The sequence below is a fragment of the Neopelma chrysocephalum genome, unplaced genomic scaffold, assembly GCF_003984885.1.
Source record: "Neopelma chrysocephalum unplaced genomic scaffold, ASM398488v2 Primary Assembly neopelma1_44, whole genome shotgun sequence".
Classification (NCBI taxonomy): Eukaryota; Metazoa; Chordata; class Aves; order Passeriformes; family Pipridae; genus Neopelma; species Neopelma chrysocephalum.
Genome location: NW_020897703.1, coordinates 11,390,258 through 11,410,100, shown reverse-complemented (window position 1 = coordinate 11,410,100; position 19,843 = coordinate 11,390,258). Strand labels below are relative to the sequence as shown.

The window sequence follows — 19,843 nt, the reverse complement described above, 5'->3', positions numbered from 1 at the left end:
TATTAAGACTCTTCATTCACCTTCAACATCCAAAGATGCAGTGCCAGACACAGATCCTCCTTGGTTGGTAGCTCTAACTTGATATACTGTGGCATCATCATCTGTTACATTTGTGATGACCAACTGGTAATATCCACCCTTGAATTCCTGTATCTTGATCTTTTCCCCATCTGGCATGATTTCTTTGCCCTGTCTGTACCACTTGACAATTGGCTTAGGATGACCGGTGACTTTGCAGACAAACGTGGCGTTAGCTTGAAATTTCACATTCAGATTCCTTAGTTCTTCCTTGAAATGTGGAGCTTTAATGGGTACATCAGATTTTGGAATGACTGGTTGGGATACCTCACTCCACTCACTTTCACCACCAAGGTTTTCACATTTTACACGGAACTCATATTCAAGACCTTCAATAAGATCTTTCACAGAGTAGACTGTTTCACGGATTTCATCTGTTGTTACAGAAATCCACTTGTTTTGTTTTTTCTCACGCTTCTCAAGATAATAAGTTCTAATCTTTGCACCGCCGTCACTTGCAGGTGGCTTCCATGAGACAACACAGGAATCCTTTGTGACAGCACTTGCTACTGGCTGGCCAGGTTGTCCTGGTTTTTCTGTAAAGAATAAAAAAGTTCAAAAATTGAAGTGAGCTTGCCTTACTAATTACAGGGTGTGCTGGTTTTGGCTGGGGTAGAGTTAAATTTCTTCCCAGTGACTGGTATGGGGCTGTATTTTGGATTTGTGCTGAACACAGGGTTGATCATATAGAGGCGTTTTTGTTACTGCTGAGCAGGGCTTACACAGAGCCAAGGCCTTTTCTGCTTTCTGTACTGCCACGCTGGCAAGGAAGTTGGGGGTGCATGGGAGGCTGGGAGGACACACAGCTGGGACAGGTGACACCAACTGACCACAGGGATATTCCAGACCATATGACATGCTCAGTATATAAGTGGAGGGAAGAAGGAGGAAGGGCAAGAGGTTTGGAGTGATGGCTTTGTCTTCCCAAGTAATAGGTATGTGTGATGGGGCCCTGCTCTCTTGGAGATGGCTGAACACCTGCCTGCCCATGGGGAGCAGTGAGATGATGTCTTGTTTTGCTTTGCATTGTTTGTGTGCGCGGCTTTTGCTTTCCCTATTCAACTGTCTTTATCTCAACCCACGAGTTCTCTAGCTTTTTACCCTTTCAGTTCTCTCCCTGATCCTGCTGGTGGGGGAGTGAGCAAGCAGCTGTATGGGGCTTGGCTGCTGGCATACAGAAATTGATACTTTGGCCTCCACTTACCAAATGGAGGCTTTATGAAAACCACTGATGAGACCTCCAGTGCTTCACTAATGCCATATGTGTTCTGAGCAGAAACACGGAAATAATAGCCTGCATTTTCAGTTAGGTTAACAATTCTACAGGTTGTGCCTGAAATGCTTGAAGATACAAGTTGCCATTCTGTTCCTTCCTTGGCTTCACGTTTCTCTATGATGTAATTGGTTATCATAGCACCTCCATCATCCTCTGGTGGTTTCCAGCTTATCACCACAGAATTCTTCAGTATAGACTCTATAACAATTGGCCCTGCTGGTTTATCTGGTTTATCTGTACAAGAAAAAGCACAACATTTTTAGTTCTTTTTCCAGTCAATATTTGAGAAAATATTCCACAAAAATACTGAAAAATAAAATGAATTACCTTGTATTTCCACGTTAAGTACAGTGTCAACCGTTCCAAATGTGTTACTGAGTTGTACTTTGTACTTCCCAGCATGAGTCTTGTGCTGGACATTCTTAATAGCAAGATGAGTATAATGTTCTGTGTTCTCAATAGTAACTGTTTCTGATCCTCTCAAAGGTTTGTTGCCGTGGAACCAGGTTATTGCTGGTACTGGTCGGCCAATATACACAACGTGAAGGCGGAGGGTGCCACCTGCACCTGCATAGTATTTCTCTTTCAATGGGAAGCCAGGATGGAACTGAGGAGGAGCCTGCAATAATAGTTTGCCACTAGTTTCAATTTCTCCGACATCATTGGTAGCCATACAAGTGTAGAGACCTTCATCCTCCTGTTCCTCTGTCATTACTGTCAGTGTATGATTGCGTCCATCAGATGACATTTTGTATTTTCGGCTTTGCACCAGTTCTTTGCCAAAGCGGTACCATTTAATATCAGGCAAAGGTCTCCCAACAATCTGGCATGTCAGCTGAGCCGCCTCACCCAGTTTAGTTGTAACGTCCTGCATTTCTTTTCTGATGACAGGTGCTTCTCCAGCTATGACAAAGACAATTATGAAAATAATGGTGATTATTATGAAATTTTCCTCTCATACTGTATTACTGGAAATTAATTTTCATTTATACTTGTTCCTCTTAAACCTGAAAGACTGTTCTTTAGAACAGTCATGTTGGCAAATAACATGTAAAACAAATAGGCAGCATGTTAAGTGCAGCATCATGGTTTATGACAGCAAATCACAACAGTATCACAGCAAATGTGACAATATGTTTTTGCTTACATGTTAATTTAGTTTTCACTGCCATAGCAGTCCTGCGCGGTCTGCTGAGGCCAGTCTGATTTTCTGCAAAAACACGGAACTCATATTCTGTAGCCTCTAGTAAACCTCCTACTGTAAACTGCCTGTCCTTGATGCGTTCCTTATTGCATTTTTTCCAGGTGCTTTCTCCAGACTGGCGATATTCAACCCAGTAGCCAAGGATCTCTTTCCCACCATCACTTTCAGGTCGTTCCCATTCTAATGTAATGCTGTCCTTAGATATAGAAGTGATCTCAATTTCTCCAGGTTGGCTTGGTTTGTCTGAAAATTAAAAGAGATACAGAAAATAAATTCCTCTCTAAATGCCATGAAGTTCACAAGATCTGTTAATGCAGACATTTTCTTACCAAATGGATCCTTGCATACAACTGGTTCAGAAGCAGGACTTGCTTCACTTTCACCAATGTCATTTTGAGCAATGATACGGAATTGATATTCAGCATCTGGAACAAGTCCTGTGACTGTGTACATTGTAGTGGTAATCTGTGTCTTATTATGCCGGACCCATTTTTCTGTAGATGTCTCTTTACGTTCAATGTAGTAGCCAGTTACACGAGAACCACCATCGTCTTTAGGTCTGGACCAGGACAAGTTGACAGAACTCTTTGTAACATCAAGCACTTCAGGTGGGTTGTTTGGAGGCTCTGGAGGATCTATAAATAATAATAGCAAAAATAATAGAAATAATAGTGACATAGCATTAAAACTTTTGTATATATTCTTGCACTTTTAGATCATAATGTAGTAACTAATTTTCTATTTTTTTTTATTTTTTTTTAAATCTAAGAGGGAACTTACTTAGAGGTGTCTTTGGTACTGCTGGTTCTTCAGATTTGAGAGATTTGCTAATACCGAAATGGTTTTCAGCAGAAACACGGAAGTGATATTCCACGTTTTCTTTGAGCCCTTTCACCACCAGTGATGTCCCTTTCACTCTGGAGTCAACAGTGTACCAGGCAGTCTTTGGTACTTCTCTTCTCTCAACAATATAACCTAGGATATCCGCACCACCGTCATCTGTAGGAGGTCTCCAGCTTACTCTGACAGAACGAGCTTGTATATCATCATACTCCAGTGGCCCTTCTGGTGGATTTGGAATGCCAATCACTCTGACTTTAATATACACAGCTTTTTTGCCACACTTGTTTTCAAGTGCCAAATCATAGGTTCCTGAATCTTCTCTTTCTGCATCTTTGATCACAAGTTCTGTGTGAGTCTCAGAAGTCGCAATCATGGCCCTCTTGCTGATGTCTTGTCCTTCTTTTGTCCATTTGCATACTGGGATGGGCTTACCCTTAATGGGTATTGTAAGCCTGATTACTCCACCTTGTCTCACCATGAGACCTTCTTGGTATTTTTCATCAAGTTCATAGTCAGGATATTCTGTAAACAAAATTTAGATGTCATGTTATGTCTGTTTTACAGATGATATCATACTTGTTTTAGGCAAATATTTTTTTTAGGACAACTTTCAACAGAAGTTAAGGCTTGAAGTGTCTTACCAAGCATTTCTGTTATTTTGACTGTTCCTGGTACTTCAGCAGGTTCTCCTGGCCCACCAGCATTACAGGCTAGCACACGGAATCTGTACTCTGCACCCTGGGGAAGATGTGTCAAGGTGTATTCACGAATCTTGGTTGGTGTAGTGTTGCATTTGGTCCATTCAAATTGATCAACCTTCTGCATCTCAATTAAGTAGCCAGTAACTTTAGAACCACCTTCATCTTCTGGTGGGCTCCAGGCCAGGGAGACAGATGTTCTTGTAGTATCAGTGACTCTTGGATTCTGAGGTTTACCTGGAGGAGCTGGAAAAGAAGATCAGATAGGGTGCGGTTTTTTTAATGAATATTTAAAAGATTAATAAATAATAATGGCCAGTCTTCGCGAACGAAGATTTTGGGAAAGGTCTTTTACCTTTCCAGCCTGCGCAATGGATTTTTTAGGTGAGACACAGCATGCGCTGAACTGAGTCCACCCTTTAATCCTAAGGTTCATCTGCCGGGGCCAAGCAAGCTTGGACAATGGCAGTGAGGTCCTCAGGACATAGGTTTGTTTAGAGTGACCTTCTCATAGATGGATGGCCTCACAGGGCTGACGAGCTCCATCTGCCCGGGGGACTGGGATTCGAACCTGGGTCGCAGCGGTGAGAGTGCTGCATGCTAACCACTAGGCCACCAGGGGCCCCATTTTAAAAGATTAAACAAATGCTAACTTGCAACATATGATCTGTAGTAAGTCTACAGTCTATTTATATAGGAAAACTTTGAATGAAAGATTTTCACTAATATTTTCTCTGTTTTCTCCAGTCAGAATCTCATTTATTAATACATCCAGATAAATTTCTGAATGAGAAAAAAGAGTAAATTTTACTACTGTCATTCCTTTTTGCCATAATGTGCTTAATGTATGTAGGAAAGTACTTACCAATTGGATCTCTGGCAACAGCAGATTTGGAAGGACGGCTGGGTTTCCCAGTGCCTCTGGCATTGATTGCTGTGACTCGGTGTTCATATTCCAATCCTTCGACCAACCCAGTGGAACGGTAACGAGTCATAGTAACTGGGACTTTATTTACACGGATCCATCTATCTGCTCTAACTTCTTTGCGTTCCACAATATAACCAGTGATCTGTGAGTCACCATCATCTTCTGGAGGATACCAAGTTAATGTCATGCCATCTCGAGAGATATCAAACACTTCTGGAGTGCCAGGAGGACCAGGAATACCTGTAAAACAGGACACAGAATTAGTGAAGAAATCAAGTGATTCTATGCATTAGTAATGTACAACATATTGTGAATGACAATATAATATCAATGTCCTGTCAAACTCTTTTTATCAGCATATATCTGAGTACTTTACAAATTAGGTCAGCAAAATACTCTTGGCTTTGTAATGGGGTAAAGCAATTTTTCAAGACTATTAGTAGACTTGAGCAGAAAATCCAAGTTTACGATTCACATTTTGTGCAGTTCATCTGTAGTACCTACATAGATTTATGGATGGCATTTTTCCCCAGAAATAAAACAAGATTATTGTGCATCATAATGTACCGTTTTACTTGGCAAAGGGAAGTAGCAACATCCAGAAAAATCTAATCTATTCATGGGTACATAAGCCCATTTAAATATATATTTTTATTTTTAAAGGTAGAGAATAAAGAAAATTTCTGACTTACGGATTCTGCTCTTGCATTCTATAATTTCAGACTGTAGGTAAGATCCAATTCCAAAGCGGTTTGTAGCAGCCACACGGAACACGTATTCTGCACCTTCAACAAGTCTGGTGAACTTAAATGTTGTCCTGGTTACTGACTCTGAAACTGGCAGCCATCCAGGACGGTGAGCATCACGCTGTTCTACCACATATCCACTAAGGGCAGCTCCACCATCCAGCTCAGGTGGGTCCCAGGAGATGGTTACATAATTTGAATCAACTTCCTCAATTCGGATAGGTCCAACAGGTGGTCCAGGTTTGTCTAGGAAATAAAAAATTAAAAAACAAGTGGAAAAAAGGAATCATATTGCTCATGTAAAAGTTCAAATGGAGAAAGATCATGGGCAATTATTTTCATTGATTCTTACCAAGGATTATAACCTTTAGTGTGTCAGTAACTGTTCCAGTTGTGTTCTTCAGTTCAAGTGTATAGTCTCCAGTGTCATGTATGGTGGTCTCACGCACAGTTAATTTAGTCATTTTGGCAACAGTCTCCATTTTGATGCGTTCTGATTCTTTTAGTTTAGAACCGGCAAAGAACCAAGATGCAGTTGGAGGTGGTCGTCCTTCAATTGGAATGGCTAACTCAATGGGCTTGCCAGCAGGTACATGAATTGTCTTCTGAGGTATTCCAGCAAAGTCAATTGTTGGTAGAACTAAGAAAAGAAATTAATTGATATTAAATTGATTGATATTTAATTGATTTTAAATACCTGTTTTATAAATATCACACTCACTTTGTGTAAGCTTCACCCTATTATTTGCAACAGTGGACACCTACCTTTTTGGTCTTGGACTGTTACTGCTGTGACAATCTCTCGTGGTTCTGACACGCCTTTCTGATTCTGTGCTCTGACCCTGAACAAGTACTGTTCACCTTCATTGAGAGAGATAATTGTATGTTCGTAGACAGTAGGCTTCAGTGTCACTACCTTCAACCATCTTTCTGTTCCAGCTTTGCTGGCCTCAATAACATAGCCTGTCAATCTGCTGCCACCATCATGCAGTGGCTTCTCCCATGCAAGAGTAACAGTTGATTTAGTGGTGTCAATCACTTCAAGTTTTTGTGGTACCATGGGGACATCAGATACTAGTACTGCATCAGATGTTTCACAGGCTTCACCAATGCCATAAATATTTTCTGGCAGTACTCTGAAATAATACAAAGCTCCTTCTAGAAGTCCAGTGACTCTATAAAATGTTTTGCTGCATTTGGTAGTCACAGTCTTGTAAGCTCTCATGGAAGCTTCACGTTTCTCAATTATGTAATTGTTGACTGGGGCTCCACCGTCAATGTTTGGAATATCCCAAGTAAGTGTCACAGAATCTTTTGATGCTTCCTTAACTTTCACTGAAGATGGTGGACCAGGTGTATCTAAAACAAGAACCAACAACAAACAAACATTTTTTTTCTTTTGGATCCTTTCATTTTACAGTCAATGACTGCTTCTGCATAAAAGAAATGCTTGGATTTGATTTATAAACTAGCACAGCTTCACACACTATGTATTTTCCTTTGGTTTAGATTGTTTTGCTGACTTCTCAAACATGTTATTTAAACTTCTCATGTTATTTAAACTGCAAACTTCCTTTGGAATTTAATGACACTTATTCCTGAGTGATGAGCACGAAAGTGGTGGAATGCCCACATACAAACGTAGCAGTACTTACCGTACACTTTCACAGAAATAGTTGCAGATTTTTTTCCAGATTGATTTTCAGCCTCAATGATGTATTTTCCAGCGTCATATCGATTAACTTTATCCACAATAAGCAGAGTGTAGCTGTCTGTAGTATCAATAATAGCTCGACTTACAAGGTCAACACCCTGCTTGCTCCATGTGATTACGGGAGCAGGTCTGCCAGATACAGAGACCATTAGGCGGAGGGAACCACCAGCTCTGACTGTAACTGTCTTCTTCAGATCATCAGCAAGCTCAAGCTCAGGTATTTCTGATGAAGGGTATAAGAAACATGGAATTAATTATTCTTTTAATAGTTCTAAATGAAAATATAGTTATTCCGCAAAATAGACAGTAAGTTTTCAAATTACCTATTCTTTCCACAGGTTCTATTTCTGCTGATGATTCACTAAATTCACTCATACCATTCACATTTGTAGCAGCAACTCTGAATTGGTATTTCTGGTTTGTTTTAAGACCAGTCACGGTGAACTCAGCATTCCTCAGAGTAGCGGTTGTATGCGGTCGATACCACTGTTCACTACCTTCTTCTTTCATCTCAAGAACGTAGCCTAAGATGTCAGCACCACCATCATATGTGGGCTTTGACCATGCTAAACTTATGCTGTGCTTAGTAGTATCCACAACTCTTGGAACTGAGGGTGATGCAGGAGTATCTTTGAAAAAGAAGAAAATGCATTTCACACTGGTGCAGATAACATTTTACAGTCAAAAACTATTTCCAAACAGCTAAATCTGGGAAATGTATTTAAGATGAAGTATAACTCTTTTTAAGTTTATTCTAATACTAGCTAGTTCAGTGACTTTATATGTGATTATGGGTTTCTTAGTTGAAGTGTCAATGTGAGTTTATACTCCATTATTATAAATAAATATTAAAATATGTATATAACTTACATGTTGGTTCTTTACATAACATGTACTGTGAAGCTTCACTAGGTTCACTGTTTCCAGCAGCATTCACTGCAGTGACACGGAATTGGTACTGGCACCCTTCCATGAGACCAGTGACTTTCAGTCTGGTATCATAAATGGTGTAATCTCTGTTCACTCGTGTCCAGCGCAGACTTTTCCTTTCACGTTTGTCCACAAGATAGTCCTTAATCTCACTGCCACCATCTGATTCTGGTTTTGACCACTGAATAATGATATGTTCCTTACCGACACCCACTTCTTCAGGAGCACCAGGTTGTGTTGGAATAGCTATTTTTTTTAAAGGTGAAAAAAAAATATTATTTGGCACATTGTTTATCTATGAGAACTATTCCACAAATTCTGATGCTGAATGGAAGGTAGTAACACTCACTGAAAGCATTCCTGGCAATCACGGGTTCTGATTCAAGTGGAACACCTGGTCCATATTTGTTGACAGCTCTCACACGGAAGATGTATTCATTATTTTTAATAAGTTTTGTTACCACAGTGGATAATGTCTGGCATTCAGCCTCAACAATAACCCAGTGAAGTCTGCTGGTTTCACGCCTTTCTATGATATAGTGAGTGATTTCTGCACCTCCGTCTTCTTCGGGAATGTTCCATGCCAGAGTACATTTCTCTTCTGTTACTCTGCTAATTGTGATTTTGCCTGCACATGGACCTGGTGAATCTGCGTAGGGATCAAAATAAGTGTTGTAATCAGTGGCTAAGGAAAAGCATCTCGTTCTTATTTAAAAGAATGTGGGTTTTTTAGTATACTAAGTATGAATATTAATCATGGGATACGTACCAAGCACTTTGACAAGAACGGAAAGTTGTTTCATTCCGCTGGCATTTTTAACTGTTAGAGTATATTTTCCACTATCACTTCTGTCACAGAACTTGATAATTGCAATAGCTCGTTTGCTGGTGTATTGTAGAGATATCTTTTCACATAGGTCCAGTTCCCTGTCACCTTTGGACCAGAAGACTTTTGGTTCTGGTTTCCCACCAACAGCTGCATCAAGAACAAGGTCTGATCCAGCCCTAATGCTCAAAACTTCTCCCTGCAGTCTGGCATCAAGTTCAGCCTTTGGTGGTGCTGAAAAGAGAGATTTGAGAAAAAATTACATGACAGTACTAAAAATAGGACATTATTTTTTAATTGTTCCAAGTGAATATTCCTTACAGTATTCGTCTTTGCAAATGACAGCACCAGTTGATTCAGATCCTTTGCTAATCACACCAGCAGCATTCTTTGCTAGTACACGGAATTCATAGGCTTCATCTTCACCAAGAGCTGTCACAGTAAAAAAGTTTTCTGAGACGATGGTATAATTGCATTTCAGCCAGCGTCCATCACCAGATTCATTATATGGTTTGCGCTCGATAATATATCCGATAATTTTGCTTCCACCATCATAAAGTGGGGGTGACCAGCTCAGCGACACTGTAGATCTGGTGACGTCTGTTACTTCTGGTCTTCCTGGTGGATCTGGAGGAATAAAACAGAAAAAATGAGAAATGCAATTCTGTTTTAGCTTAAGTGACAGTGTAACTCTAAAAGTAATACTTACCAACTGGATTTTGAGCCACTACAGGTCTGGAAGCTTCACTAGCTTTGCTAACACCTGCAGCATTTAGAGCATAGGTTCTGAACTGATATTCTAGGCCTTCCACCAACCCTGTGACTTTGTAGTTGCATTCACAGCAGGGTACTTTGTTCTCTTTCACCCAAAGGATGGTGTTGCGCTCCTTCTTTTCCACCCAATATCCAATGACTTTGCTGCCACCATCATGATAGGGTTCCTCCCAGCGAATGGCCATGGCAGTGGCAGATGCAGAATAGACTTCTGGCCTTGAAGGTGGGCTTGGTGGGACTAAACACAAAAAAGACGGGGAGGAAAATATTAGTGATTACAAATACCACAGTCAGAGGAAAAGAAGAAATTTTGAGAAGTGTTTCACTTACCAAATGGATGCTCAGCAACTACTGTTTTTGATTCAAGCGGCTTGCTGACACCAAATCTATTTTCTGAGCTTACTCGGAAACTGTACTCTTGGTATTTTGTGAGATGAGTGACTTTAATCTGTGTTCGTTTCACACTGGAATTTACCAGCTGCCATGCTGTTGTGCCAGACTCACGTTTCTCTACAATGTAGTTTGTAATGTCACTGCCACCATCATCTTCAGGTTCTTTCCAGGTCAACACACAGGACTCAGCAGAGACAGATGATATTTCAATTGGGCCAGTGACAGGACCTGGTCTTCCTATGACTACCACTGTGACAGCAAATGTTTTCACACCAGCAGTGTTTTCAAGTGTAAGGTAGTATTTACCAGAGTCACCTCTCATACTGTCCTTTACAGTCAGTGTGGTTCTGTCTTTTGTTGTCTTGATAGTCACTCTCTCAGTTTCCTTCAACCTCATCTCCTCAAGTTTCCATGTCACTTTTGGAGCTGGGCGCCCACTGATTGGTATATCAATCGTAAACGTGCTTCCAGCCTTGCATGTTATGAGCTGTCTGCTTATATCGCTGAGATCTGCTGTTGGTTCAATCTGTGGCTCCTTAACAATAACAGAAGAGAAAGCTTCTCTTGGCTCACTGTAGCCAGCATCATTTTTCGCCTTCACTCGGAACTCATATTCAGTGTTCTCCACAAGGCCTTCAACAGTGAAAGTAAGTTGCTTGGTTTGTCCAGCTCCAATCCAGGAGTCAGATCCTTTTTGTTTCATTTCAAGAAGGTATCCAGTAATACGGCTACCACCATCATGATCAGGCTTAAGCCAAGCTAAAACTACAGAAGATTTGGTGGTATCAACAATATCCAGTCTCTTAGGTGGAGCAGGTTCTTCCGTGGCTACAACCGGTTCTGTTAATTCACAGGGTTCACCTACACCATATTCATTTTCTGCTGATACTCGGTAGTAATATGGCACACCTTCTGACAGATCTGTGACCTTAAAGATCTGTCGAGTGCATTTTGAACTCACTACTTGCCAGCTACGACGACTTGCTTCACGTTTTTCCACAACGTAGTGATGGATACGAGAACCTCCATCCAGAACAGGAGCATCCCACATTAAAGTAATAGATCCTCGAGTCACATCTTTAAATGTAATAGGACCTGGTGGACCAGGCGTGTCCAAAACCTTGACAGTAAATGTAATAGACTTACTTCCACTGTTGTTTTCCACAGTAAAGACATACTTGCCAGCATCATTTCTATTGCATTCCTCCACAGTCAATGTGCTGAAGGAATCAGTTGTTTGAATGTCAGCACGCAAGCTGAGATTAGCATCTGCTTTGGACCACACTGCCGTAGGAACAGGCCTTCCAGAGAAGGCAATAAATAGACGAATGCTTGCACCTGCTCTTACAATATGAGTCTGCTTGAAGTTTGCATCGATATCAATTTCGGGTGCAGAAAGCCTGTCCACAGTTTGGACTGAAGCAGGAACTTCACAACTCTCTCCTTTGCCAGCGCCATTGACAGCACTAACTCTGAATTTATAGTGTTCTCCTGCCTCCAAATCAACAACGGTATATTTAGTAGCGATAACAGTCTCTGCATTGACTTTCTGCCATGCTTCAAGGTCAGCTTTGCACATCTCAATGATGTACCCAATTATTTCCATGCCTCCATCAAAAACTGGCTTTGTCCACTCTAAGCTTACACTAGTCTTTGATGTATCTGTCACCTTTACAACATTAGGAGCACTTGGTGGGCTGACTGGTTCTCTACATTTAATCAGCTTTGAAACATCACTTGCAGGTCCAACTCCTGCAGCGTTTTCAGCCATGACATGGAACTCATACTCATTGCCTTCAATAAGGCCAGTTACTCTGTATCTGTTCTCAGTAATGGGCCTCTTACTGGATACTTTAACCCAGCGCATGCTCTTCTTTTCTCTCCTTTCAAGAATATACTCATTTATCTCGCTTCCACCATCTGACTCTGGTCTTGCCCATGTAAGTGTGATACTGTCTCCTGTTACGTTGGTAGGCTCTGGAGTTCCTGGTGCATCAGGGAGAGCTGAAAAAAGAAAAACATCATTAGAAAGACAAGATGGTAACTCCATAGATATTTGTGCAGAATAAGGTGGAAACTTACTGTAAGGTATTTGTGCAATAACTGGATCAGACTCCAATGGTCTGCCAACTCCAAATTTGTTCACTGCAGAGATGCGGAACTGGTACTCATTGCCCTTAATTAATTTAAGTGCTGTGTAGCTGCAAGCTTCACATTTATCTTCAACTAATGCCCAAGCAATCCTGCTGGTTTCACGTTTTTCAATTATATAGTGAGAAATAGAAGCACAACCATCATTAGCTGGAGGCTCCCACCATAATGTGACTTTTTCTCCAGTGATGTTTGTGAATCGTATTGGTCCACCAACTTTTCCTGGTGTGTCTGCAATATTAAAGGTTCAGAGTTATAACTTGCTGACATTAGAATAAAATATTATTTTAAAAAAGCATGCTGTGTTTGGTGCAGTACCTTGGACTCTGATGGTAATATCTTCTCGTTTAGTGCCTGATGCATTTTTGGCTTCTACTGTGTATACTCCACGATGATCCCGGATAGCATCTCTAATGAAGATTGTACTATATCCAATAGCTGTAGTTATTTCTGTATTCATTGTTTTCTCTATCTCTTTACCATCCTTAAACCATGTCACTTTAGGTACTGGCCGTCCTTTGATTAGAGCTTTAACTCTAATGCTCTCTCCAGCTTTAACAGTAAGGCCTTCAAAGTGCTCAGCACCAAATTCAATTGTTGGAGCAACTAAAAAAGGAAAATATAATTCAATTTCCACATAGCAAAGTATTTTTTTGGATACTCTTCTAAATGTACTAATTGTAAAAGCTTGTAATAGATAGAATTCTTTCACTTAGAAAATGGCATTGTCTGAATAGCAGTTATTATATGAACTATATATTATTTTTCCTGTAAGCACCCATAAGTACATCATATTAATAATAGATGAAAGACACTCTTCATATGTGCTGTTAACAGTATGCCAAGCTACCTGAGGCACATGTCAGTTTCTGAATTATTCAGTCCATCAGAATATTACAGTTTATGCTTTCTTTCCAATTTTGCTGCTGCTACTTCTGCTTGTCCAAGAGAAATGTAGAGTGCCATGCCTTTCAGCAATTGATTATGTATGTCTGCCAGATTTGGGTCTTTAATTTAGACCTTCCCATCTTAGAGGACAAACATAAATGTTCTGAATTGAGTGGAAGGATCTCAGTAACAAGTTCTTTGCCCCTTGGCTTCCCATTTCCCGTCAGTACAGCCAGAAACTCTATCTGGCTGCAATACCCAAATACAAGCATATTAAGAAATCTTACCATTTTCATCTCTGGTCATGATATAGCCTGAAGACTGTGAAGGCGGGCTGATTGTACCAACAGCATTTCTTGCAAGCACTCTGAATTCATATCGGTCACCTGCATTGAGTCCGGTAACCGTATATTGGCAATCACTGACATCAGTAAAGTTACACCTAAGCCAACGGTCTTTACTTCCTTGCCGTTTCTCAATGCTGTAAGCCACAATCTTACTGCCTCCATCACGCAGTGGGGGGGTCCATTTGAGGGTGATTGTTTCCCTAGTGACATCAATGTAATCAGGAGTACCAGGCGGGTCTGAAAGGAAAATAATGAAGATTTATTTTTATTACTGCTCAGCATAGTTTACAAGAATAGAATTTTCTTGGATGAGTGATTGATCATTCACTTACCCACTGGAGAGACTGCCAAAGTAAATTTGCTTGGCTCGCTAGCTCGGCTTAGACCTGCAGCGTTTTCAGCATATACTTGGAACTGGTAATCCAGGCCCTCAAGCAGTCCAGTAATTCTGTATTCTCTGCTAGATATTAATGCAACATTAACCTTCTGCCACAAAATACTGTTTCTTTCCTTCTTTTCAACATGGTATCCAATAATTTCTGAACCACCATCATAAGCAGGAGCATCCCAAGATATGGTCATTCCATCAGCGGTTATGTTGTATACAACAGGCTTGCCTGGGGCACCTGGTGGTCTAAACTGATGCTTTGCCACAACATCTGCTGAGACAAGAGGTGGGCTCACTCCGTATCTGTTTTCTGCACGCACTCTAAACTGATATTCAGTGTCTTTAACAAGGTTTGGCACTTTGAAGGTTGTTCTTGCAGCACTTGAACACACCAGCTTCCAGTTCATTTGTGAGGTTTCTCTCTTCTCAATACTGTATCCAGTAATTTCTCCTCCCCCATCATCCTCGGGAGCTTCCCATGACAAAACTACACTATCTGCTTTGATTTCATCTAGTCTTAAAGGTGCTTTTGGCTTAGATGGAGGACCAAGAGTGATAACAGTAAATGTGAATGATTTTCTGCAGACTACATTATCAAGAATTAAAGTATATTTGCCACCATGCTCCTTTTTCACATTCTTGATGCTTAAGCTTATCTTGTTTTCAGTTTTCTTGAAACGAAGTTGTTCTGTTTCTTTAAGAGGGAGATTGTCCTTGAGCCAGCTCATTGATGGCTTAGGTTTACCTTTATAGGGCAATTCAGTGTGCAGGTTATGTCCAATTCTTACTGCAATCTGTCCTCCAGGAATATCAGAAAGGTCAGCCTCAGGTGTTATTATAAGTTCCTTCACTGTAATGGGTCCAACAGTAACAGAGTCACTCATGCCTTTTTCATTTTTAGCAAAGACTCTGAATTCCATGACAGAAAGCTCTTTAAGTTTTTCAACTACAAATTCACAGCTCTTGCTTGTACCTGCATATGTCCATTCTTTCTCTTCCTGAAGTTTCTTCTCAATAACATAGTCTGATATAATGCTACCACCATCATAGTCCGGTTTGCTCCACTGCAATGTAACAGAACTCTTTGTAGAATCTTTCATTGCTAGGTCTTTTACAGGTCCAGGTGCATCTGCAGCTTTGACTGGTTCAGATGTCTCACAAGGTTCACCCAGTCCAATTTCATTTTCAGCAAGAACACGGAAGAAGAATGAAGTCTTCTCTGACAGGTTAGTTAGCTTAAAGGTGGTATTAGAACATTTTGTTGTAACAGTTGACCAGGCCCTCTTTGTAGCATCTCTTTTTTCAACAACATAATTTGTTATTTCAGAACCACCATTAATAAGAGGTGGCTCCCATACCAGTGTAACTGTGCCACGAGAAACATGCTTAAGCTGCAGCTTCTGGCAAGCAGAAGGTGTGTCAAGTACTTTTACATTCACAAATGATGATTTTGCTTCTCCAACTCCATTTTCAATTGTAAGAACATATTTTCCTGTATCATTTCGGGTAACTTGAGGAATAATAAGTAATGTAGATGATTCTGTGTTCTGAATTATATATCTTTCATCACTTCCAAGATTCTTGTCACCCTTTCTCCATGTGACTGTTGGAGGAGGCCTTCCTTTAAATGGAATCATTATTTCCACATCTTCACCTGCTTTAGCAACAACAGATGTCCGGAGAGCAACATCCAGATCAATCTCTGGTGCCACTGTGGAAATAAATAAAAATCAATAATGCATGCTTGCAATGTAAAATAAGAAATGCTTTGAAAAAAAAACCCAACCCAAACCCCCACAGAAAAATGATAAATCACTAAAAAGTACAGTACCAAGAATATCTTTAGCTTGAACGGGTTCCATCATTTCAATAGGCTCTCCTTGTCCAGCACAATTCATAGCAGACACACGGAAATAATAATTAACACTTGGCTGAAGGTGTGATACAACATACTCGGTTGTTCTCACTTCTCCCTTAGTACTGACTACAGTCCATTCTTGCTCTTCGCCTTCCCTTTTCTCCACCACATAGCTGGTAACTGGACTTCCTCCATCATAAGCAGGTTTAATCCAGCCAAGGGTGACAGATGTCTTGGTTGTATCCACAACCTTCAGCTTTGTTGGTGAGCCTGGCTTATCTGTAAATGATAATTAGGGGGAAAAAACACCAATCAGAATCCATATTTACAATTAATCATAAAGAGGAAGAAAATATGCCCTCCATTACATTGGTGCAGTCCCACACTAATTGCTCATTGTTCATGGATTTCTAACCAACTATGGAAATACTGCATGTTGTATCTTACCAATAGGATCTGCAGCTTTGTAGAAGTCAGAAGCTTCAGAGAACGGACCTTGTCCAGCTGCATTGACAGCACAAACTCGGAAATGATATTCGCTGTTTTCAGTTAGACCTGTTACTTTCTGTCTGGTGTCTCGAATACTTTCTTTAGTAACCTTGAACCAACTCAGGCTCTTCTTGTCACGCTTCTCAAGAAAATATCCTGATATTTCACTGCCTCCATCAACTGTGGGCCTATTCCAGACAACGGTCATAGAATTCTTGGTTATCTTTGTGACTTCTGGTACACTTGGTGGTCCAGGTGTAACTGATTAAAAAATTATATGTCAGTAGATCAGTACTAGTTACCAATAATACACAAGACAATTCAGTAGTGTAAGTTATTTTATATGTTTCTTACCAAATGAATTTTTGGCTATAACAGGTTCAGATTCAAGTGGATCACCAATTCCAAACTTGTTCACACCACGGACACGGAACAAATATTCATTTCCTTTGATGAGTTTTGTTGTAGTTATGATACATCCCTCCAGTTTTTCAGAAATTAAAGACCAAACAACCCGACTTGTCTCCCGCTTTTCAACAACATAGTGTGTTACAGGCGCACCACCATCATCTGCTGGTGGGTCCCACATTAACGTAATCTTTTCAGCAGTGACTGTCTTAAACTGTATAGGTCCAGTTGGAGGTCCTGGCTTGTCTGTGAAAGGCAGAAGAAAGAAGATGTTAAGTATTTATTACTGAGGTCTTGTTTAATAGTAAAATACAGTTGCATCTCAAGACATACCAAGTATCTGTAGCCTAATGTGGGCTGATGCTGAACCCATGGCATTCTTTAGTTTTAATTCATAGGTGCCACTGTTGAGTCGATTTGCATCCTTGATGAGTATAGAAGCAAATTCTGTTGTGTTTTCAAAAGACACTAGTGCACTGGTTTGTACCTCGTTGCCATTTTTGAACCATTCAATTGTGGGTATAGGCTTGCCTGAGATGCCTAATTTTAGCTTAACTGAAGTTCCTGCTTTGTATTTCACCACTTCTGTATATTCTGGTGGCACATCAATTTCAGGTGCACCTTAAGAAAAAATAAGAATAAGTTAAAAATATGCTTATTTTAGCCCTGTACTTAATAAAACACCAAAATAATAGTACTTTATTTAAGATAATATTTACAGGCATTTGATAAATACAGATCAAATATAGCATATAAACTTAAATTATAAACCTAGAACAAGTTAGAACCAAGACAAGACATGTATAAATATAATCACTTCGGCCATGGGGCATGAGCAGACCTCTGTTGCTCATAGAATAGATACCATAAGACTTTAAAATGCAGATATAGCCAAAGATGTTCATTGCAATCATGCCCAAATGCTCACAGTCATTCAAGCTTCTTGAATCAATCACTGTAAACTAGCCTTCCATATTTAAAAGACTATGGATCTACAAAACAGTACTGTCTTTAACCTTTCTAGTACTGCAAAATGATATCGTTATATCATTGCAAAACACTTACCATATGTATCAACGCATGTGATAGGACCCACAACATCTGAGGGATTACTGATGGAACCAACGGCATTCTTAGCAAAGACACGGAATTCATACCGGGAATTCTGTGTCAGACCAGATACTGTGAAGTGAGTGTCAATAACATTGGTGAAGCTTGCTTTTGTCCATCTGCCATCTGGAAGATCACGTTTTTCTACAATGTATCCAGTGATCTTGCTACCACCATCAAATGCTGGCTTCTGCCAGGAGAGAGTGATAGCAGTCTTGGAAATATCTGAGACACGGACATTTCTTGGTGGTTCTGCAGCAGGAAACATAAGAATATTGCCAATGAATAACAGCTGTTTTGAATATTGGCTTACTGCACAGAACAGACTATCATAGGGAAAACAAAATGGTTGGGCTTCTTTATTTTCTAGAGAATACATACCACAAGCGTCAATTGCAAGGACTGGATCAGAAGGACGACTTGCTTTTCCGATGCCAGCTGCATTTTCTGCATAAACTCTAAATTCATAGATAAGGCCAGCGCTGATAGTGGTGACTTTGAAATGAGTGGTGCGAATAAGGGTCTTGTTAGCCTTCTGCCATAATATGCTATTCCTGTCTTTCATTTCCAGGTGATATCCAATGATAGCATTGCCACCATTAGTGACTGGTTCATGCCATCCAACAGTAATACTCTCTCGGGTGACATTAGTGACCCATGGTGTAGAAGGAGGGCCGGGGGTAGCTGATGATATCAAAAGAAGTAGTTAATTGTTAATAAAATTACATTTTCAACATCACAGCATTAAAACATCAACTTATACCACAAGAAGCATGTTACTCACTGTAAGGAAGCTTGACAACCACACACTGTGAGTCTATGTGATCACTGATGCCAAAGCGGTTCTCAGCTTTGATGCGGAATTGGTATTCTTCTCCTGTCGTGAGCCTCATAACTTTGATAACTGTTCTAGCAACAGTTGCAGACACTTCAGACCAAGCTGCAGTACTTGTTTCTCTTTTCAGTACAATATAGTTGGTAACTTGACTTCCACCATCATAAGCTGGTGGTTGCCATCTGAGTGTTACACTCTCTTCAGTGACATCGCTAAGGACAACAGGACCAACAGGAGGACCAGGTCTATCCAGCACAACAATATTAACAAATGATTTTGTGGTGCCACTTGAATTGGCAGCAGTAATGTCATATCTGCCAGCATCAGCAGCCACACTTTCTTTAAGGTTAATGATGAGACTTTCTGCAGTGGTTTCTGTGTGAAATCTCATAGTGGGTTTCAGTGGAACACCATCTCTAGACAATGTCACCTTTGGCAATGGTTTTCCAGAAACTGGAATTTCAACTTTTAGATTTGATCCTGATCTAACATATACAGTGTTATGAGGGAAGCCTTTCATGTCAATCTCAGGAGATTCTGAAAAAGAAAAGAGTTTCAAACCATTAAAAAATGTTCTATCTTTTAATATATGAATGCAATTGAATGTGTATCAACTTTTGTCTCATGTCAGGAAGCATACCTAATTGTTCTTTAACTGTAACAGGAAGTAGTAGTTCCTTAGGATCACTTAAACCAGCTTGGTTTTCTGCATACACTCTGAAGAAATAGTCAGTGTTCTCCTTAAGACCGTGGACAACATGATGAGTTGTCTTTACAACTGCACACTTAACCCATTTTTGCTGTCCTTTCTCCAGAGCTTCAATGAGGTAGCTCACAATTCTGCTTCCGCCATCATGTTCTGGTTTTAGCCATGAAAGAGAAACACTGTCCTTTGTGACATTTGTTACTCCTAGTTTTTCTGGTGGGCTGGGTTTTTCTGAGGAAAAAAATGCAACAGG

At 40.3% G+C, this 19,843-nt stretch overlaps 1 protein-coding gene across 1 annotated transcript in view; it reads right to left on the bottom strand.

Moving 5' to 3' along the window:
- TTN (titin) overlaps positions 1–19,843 on the bottom strand; it is a 237,364-nt gene that overhangs the window by 8,923 nt on the left and 208,598 nt on the right. Inside the window, exons 267-297 of the mRNA XM_027678451.1 lie at positions 19,525–19,821; positions 18,834–19,421; positions 18,431–18,733; positions 18,005–18,301; positions 17,273–17,560; positions 16,886–17,185; positions 16,490–16,792; positions 16,016–16,321; positions 14,129–15,895; positions 13,737–14,033; positions 12,880–13,167; positions 12,493–12,792; positions 10,348–12,414; positions 9,953–10,255; positions 9,565–9,870; positions 9,187–9,477; positions 8,767–9,066; positions 8,358–8,663; positions 7,811–8,116; positions 7,429–7,710; positions 6,539–7,132; positions 6,126–6,413; positions 5,720–6,019; positions 4,965–5,267; positions 4,043–4,345; positions 3,339–3,923; positions 2,888–3,193; positions 2,502–2,801; positions 1,682–2,257; positions 1,283–1,588; positions 21–614 (exon numbers count right to left, since the gene is read on the bottom strand). Coding sequence (XP_027534252.1) covers positions 21–614; positions 1,283–1,588; positions 1,682–2,257; positions 2,502–2,801; positions 2,888–3,193; positions 3,339–3,923; positions 4,043–4,345; positions 4,965–5,267; positions 5,720–6,019; positions 6,126–6,413; positions 6,539–7,132; positions 7,429–7,710; positions 7,811–8,116; positions 8,358–8,663; positions 8,767–9,066; positions 9,187–9,477; positions 9,565–9,870; positions 9,953–10,255; positions 10,348–12,414; positions 12,493–12,792; positions 12,880–13,167; positions 13,737–14,033; positions 14,129–15,895; positions 16,016–16,321; positions 16,490–16,792; positions 16,886–17,185; positions 17,273–17,560; positions 18,005–18,301; positions 18,431–18,733; positions 18,834–19,421; positions 19,525–19,821 — 13,950 coding nt within the window. The remainder of the gene's footprint in view (positions 1–20; positions 615–1,282; positions 1,589–1,681; positions 2,258–2,501; positions 2,802–2,887; positions 3,194–3,338; positions 3,924–4,042; positions 4,346–4,964; positions 5,268–5,719; positions 6,020–6,125; positions 6,414–6,538; positions 7,133–7,428; positions 7,711–7,810; positions 8,117–8,357; positions 8,664–8,766; positions 9,067–9,186; positions 9,478–9,564; positions 9,871–9,952; positions 10,256–10,347; positions 12,415–12,492; positions 12,793–12,879; positions 13,168–13,736; positions 14,034–14,128; positions 15,896–16,015; positions 16,322–16,489; positions 16,793–16,885; positions 17,186–17,272; positions 17,561–18,004; positions 18,302–18,430; positions 18,734–18,833; positions 19,422–19,524; positions 19,822–19,843) is intronic.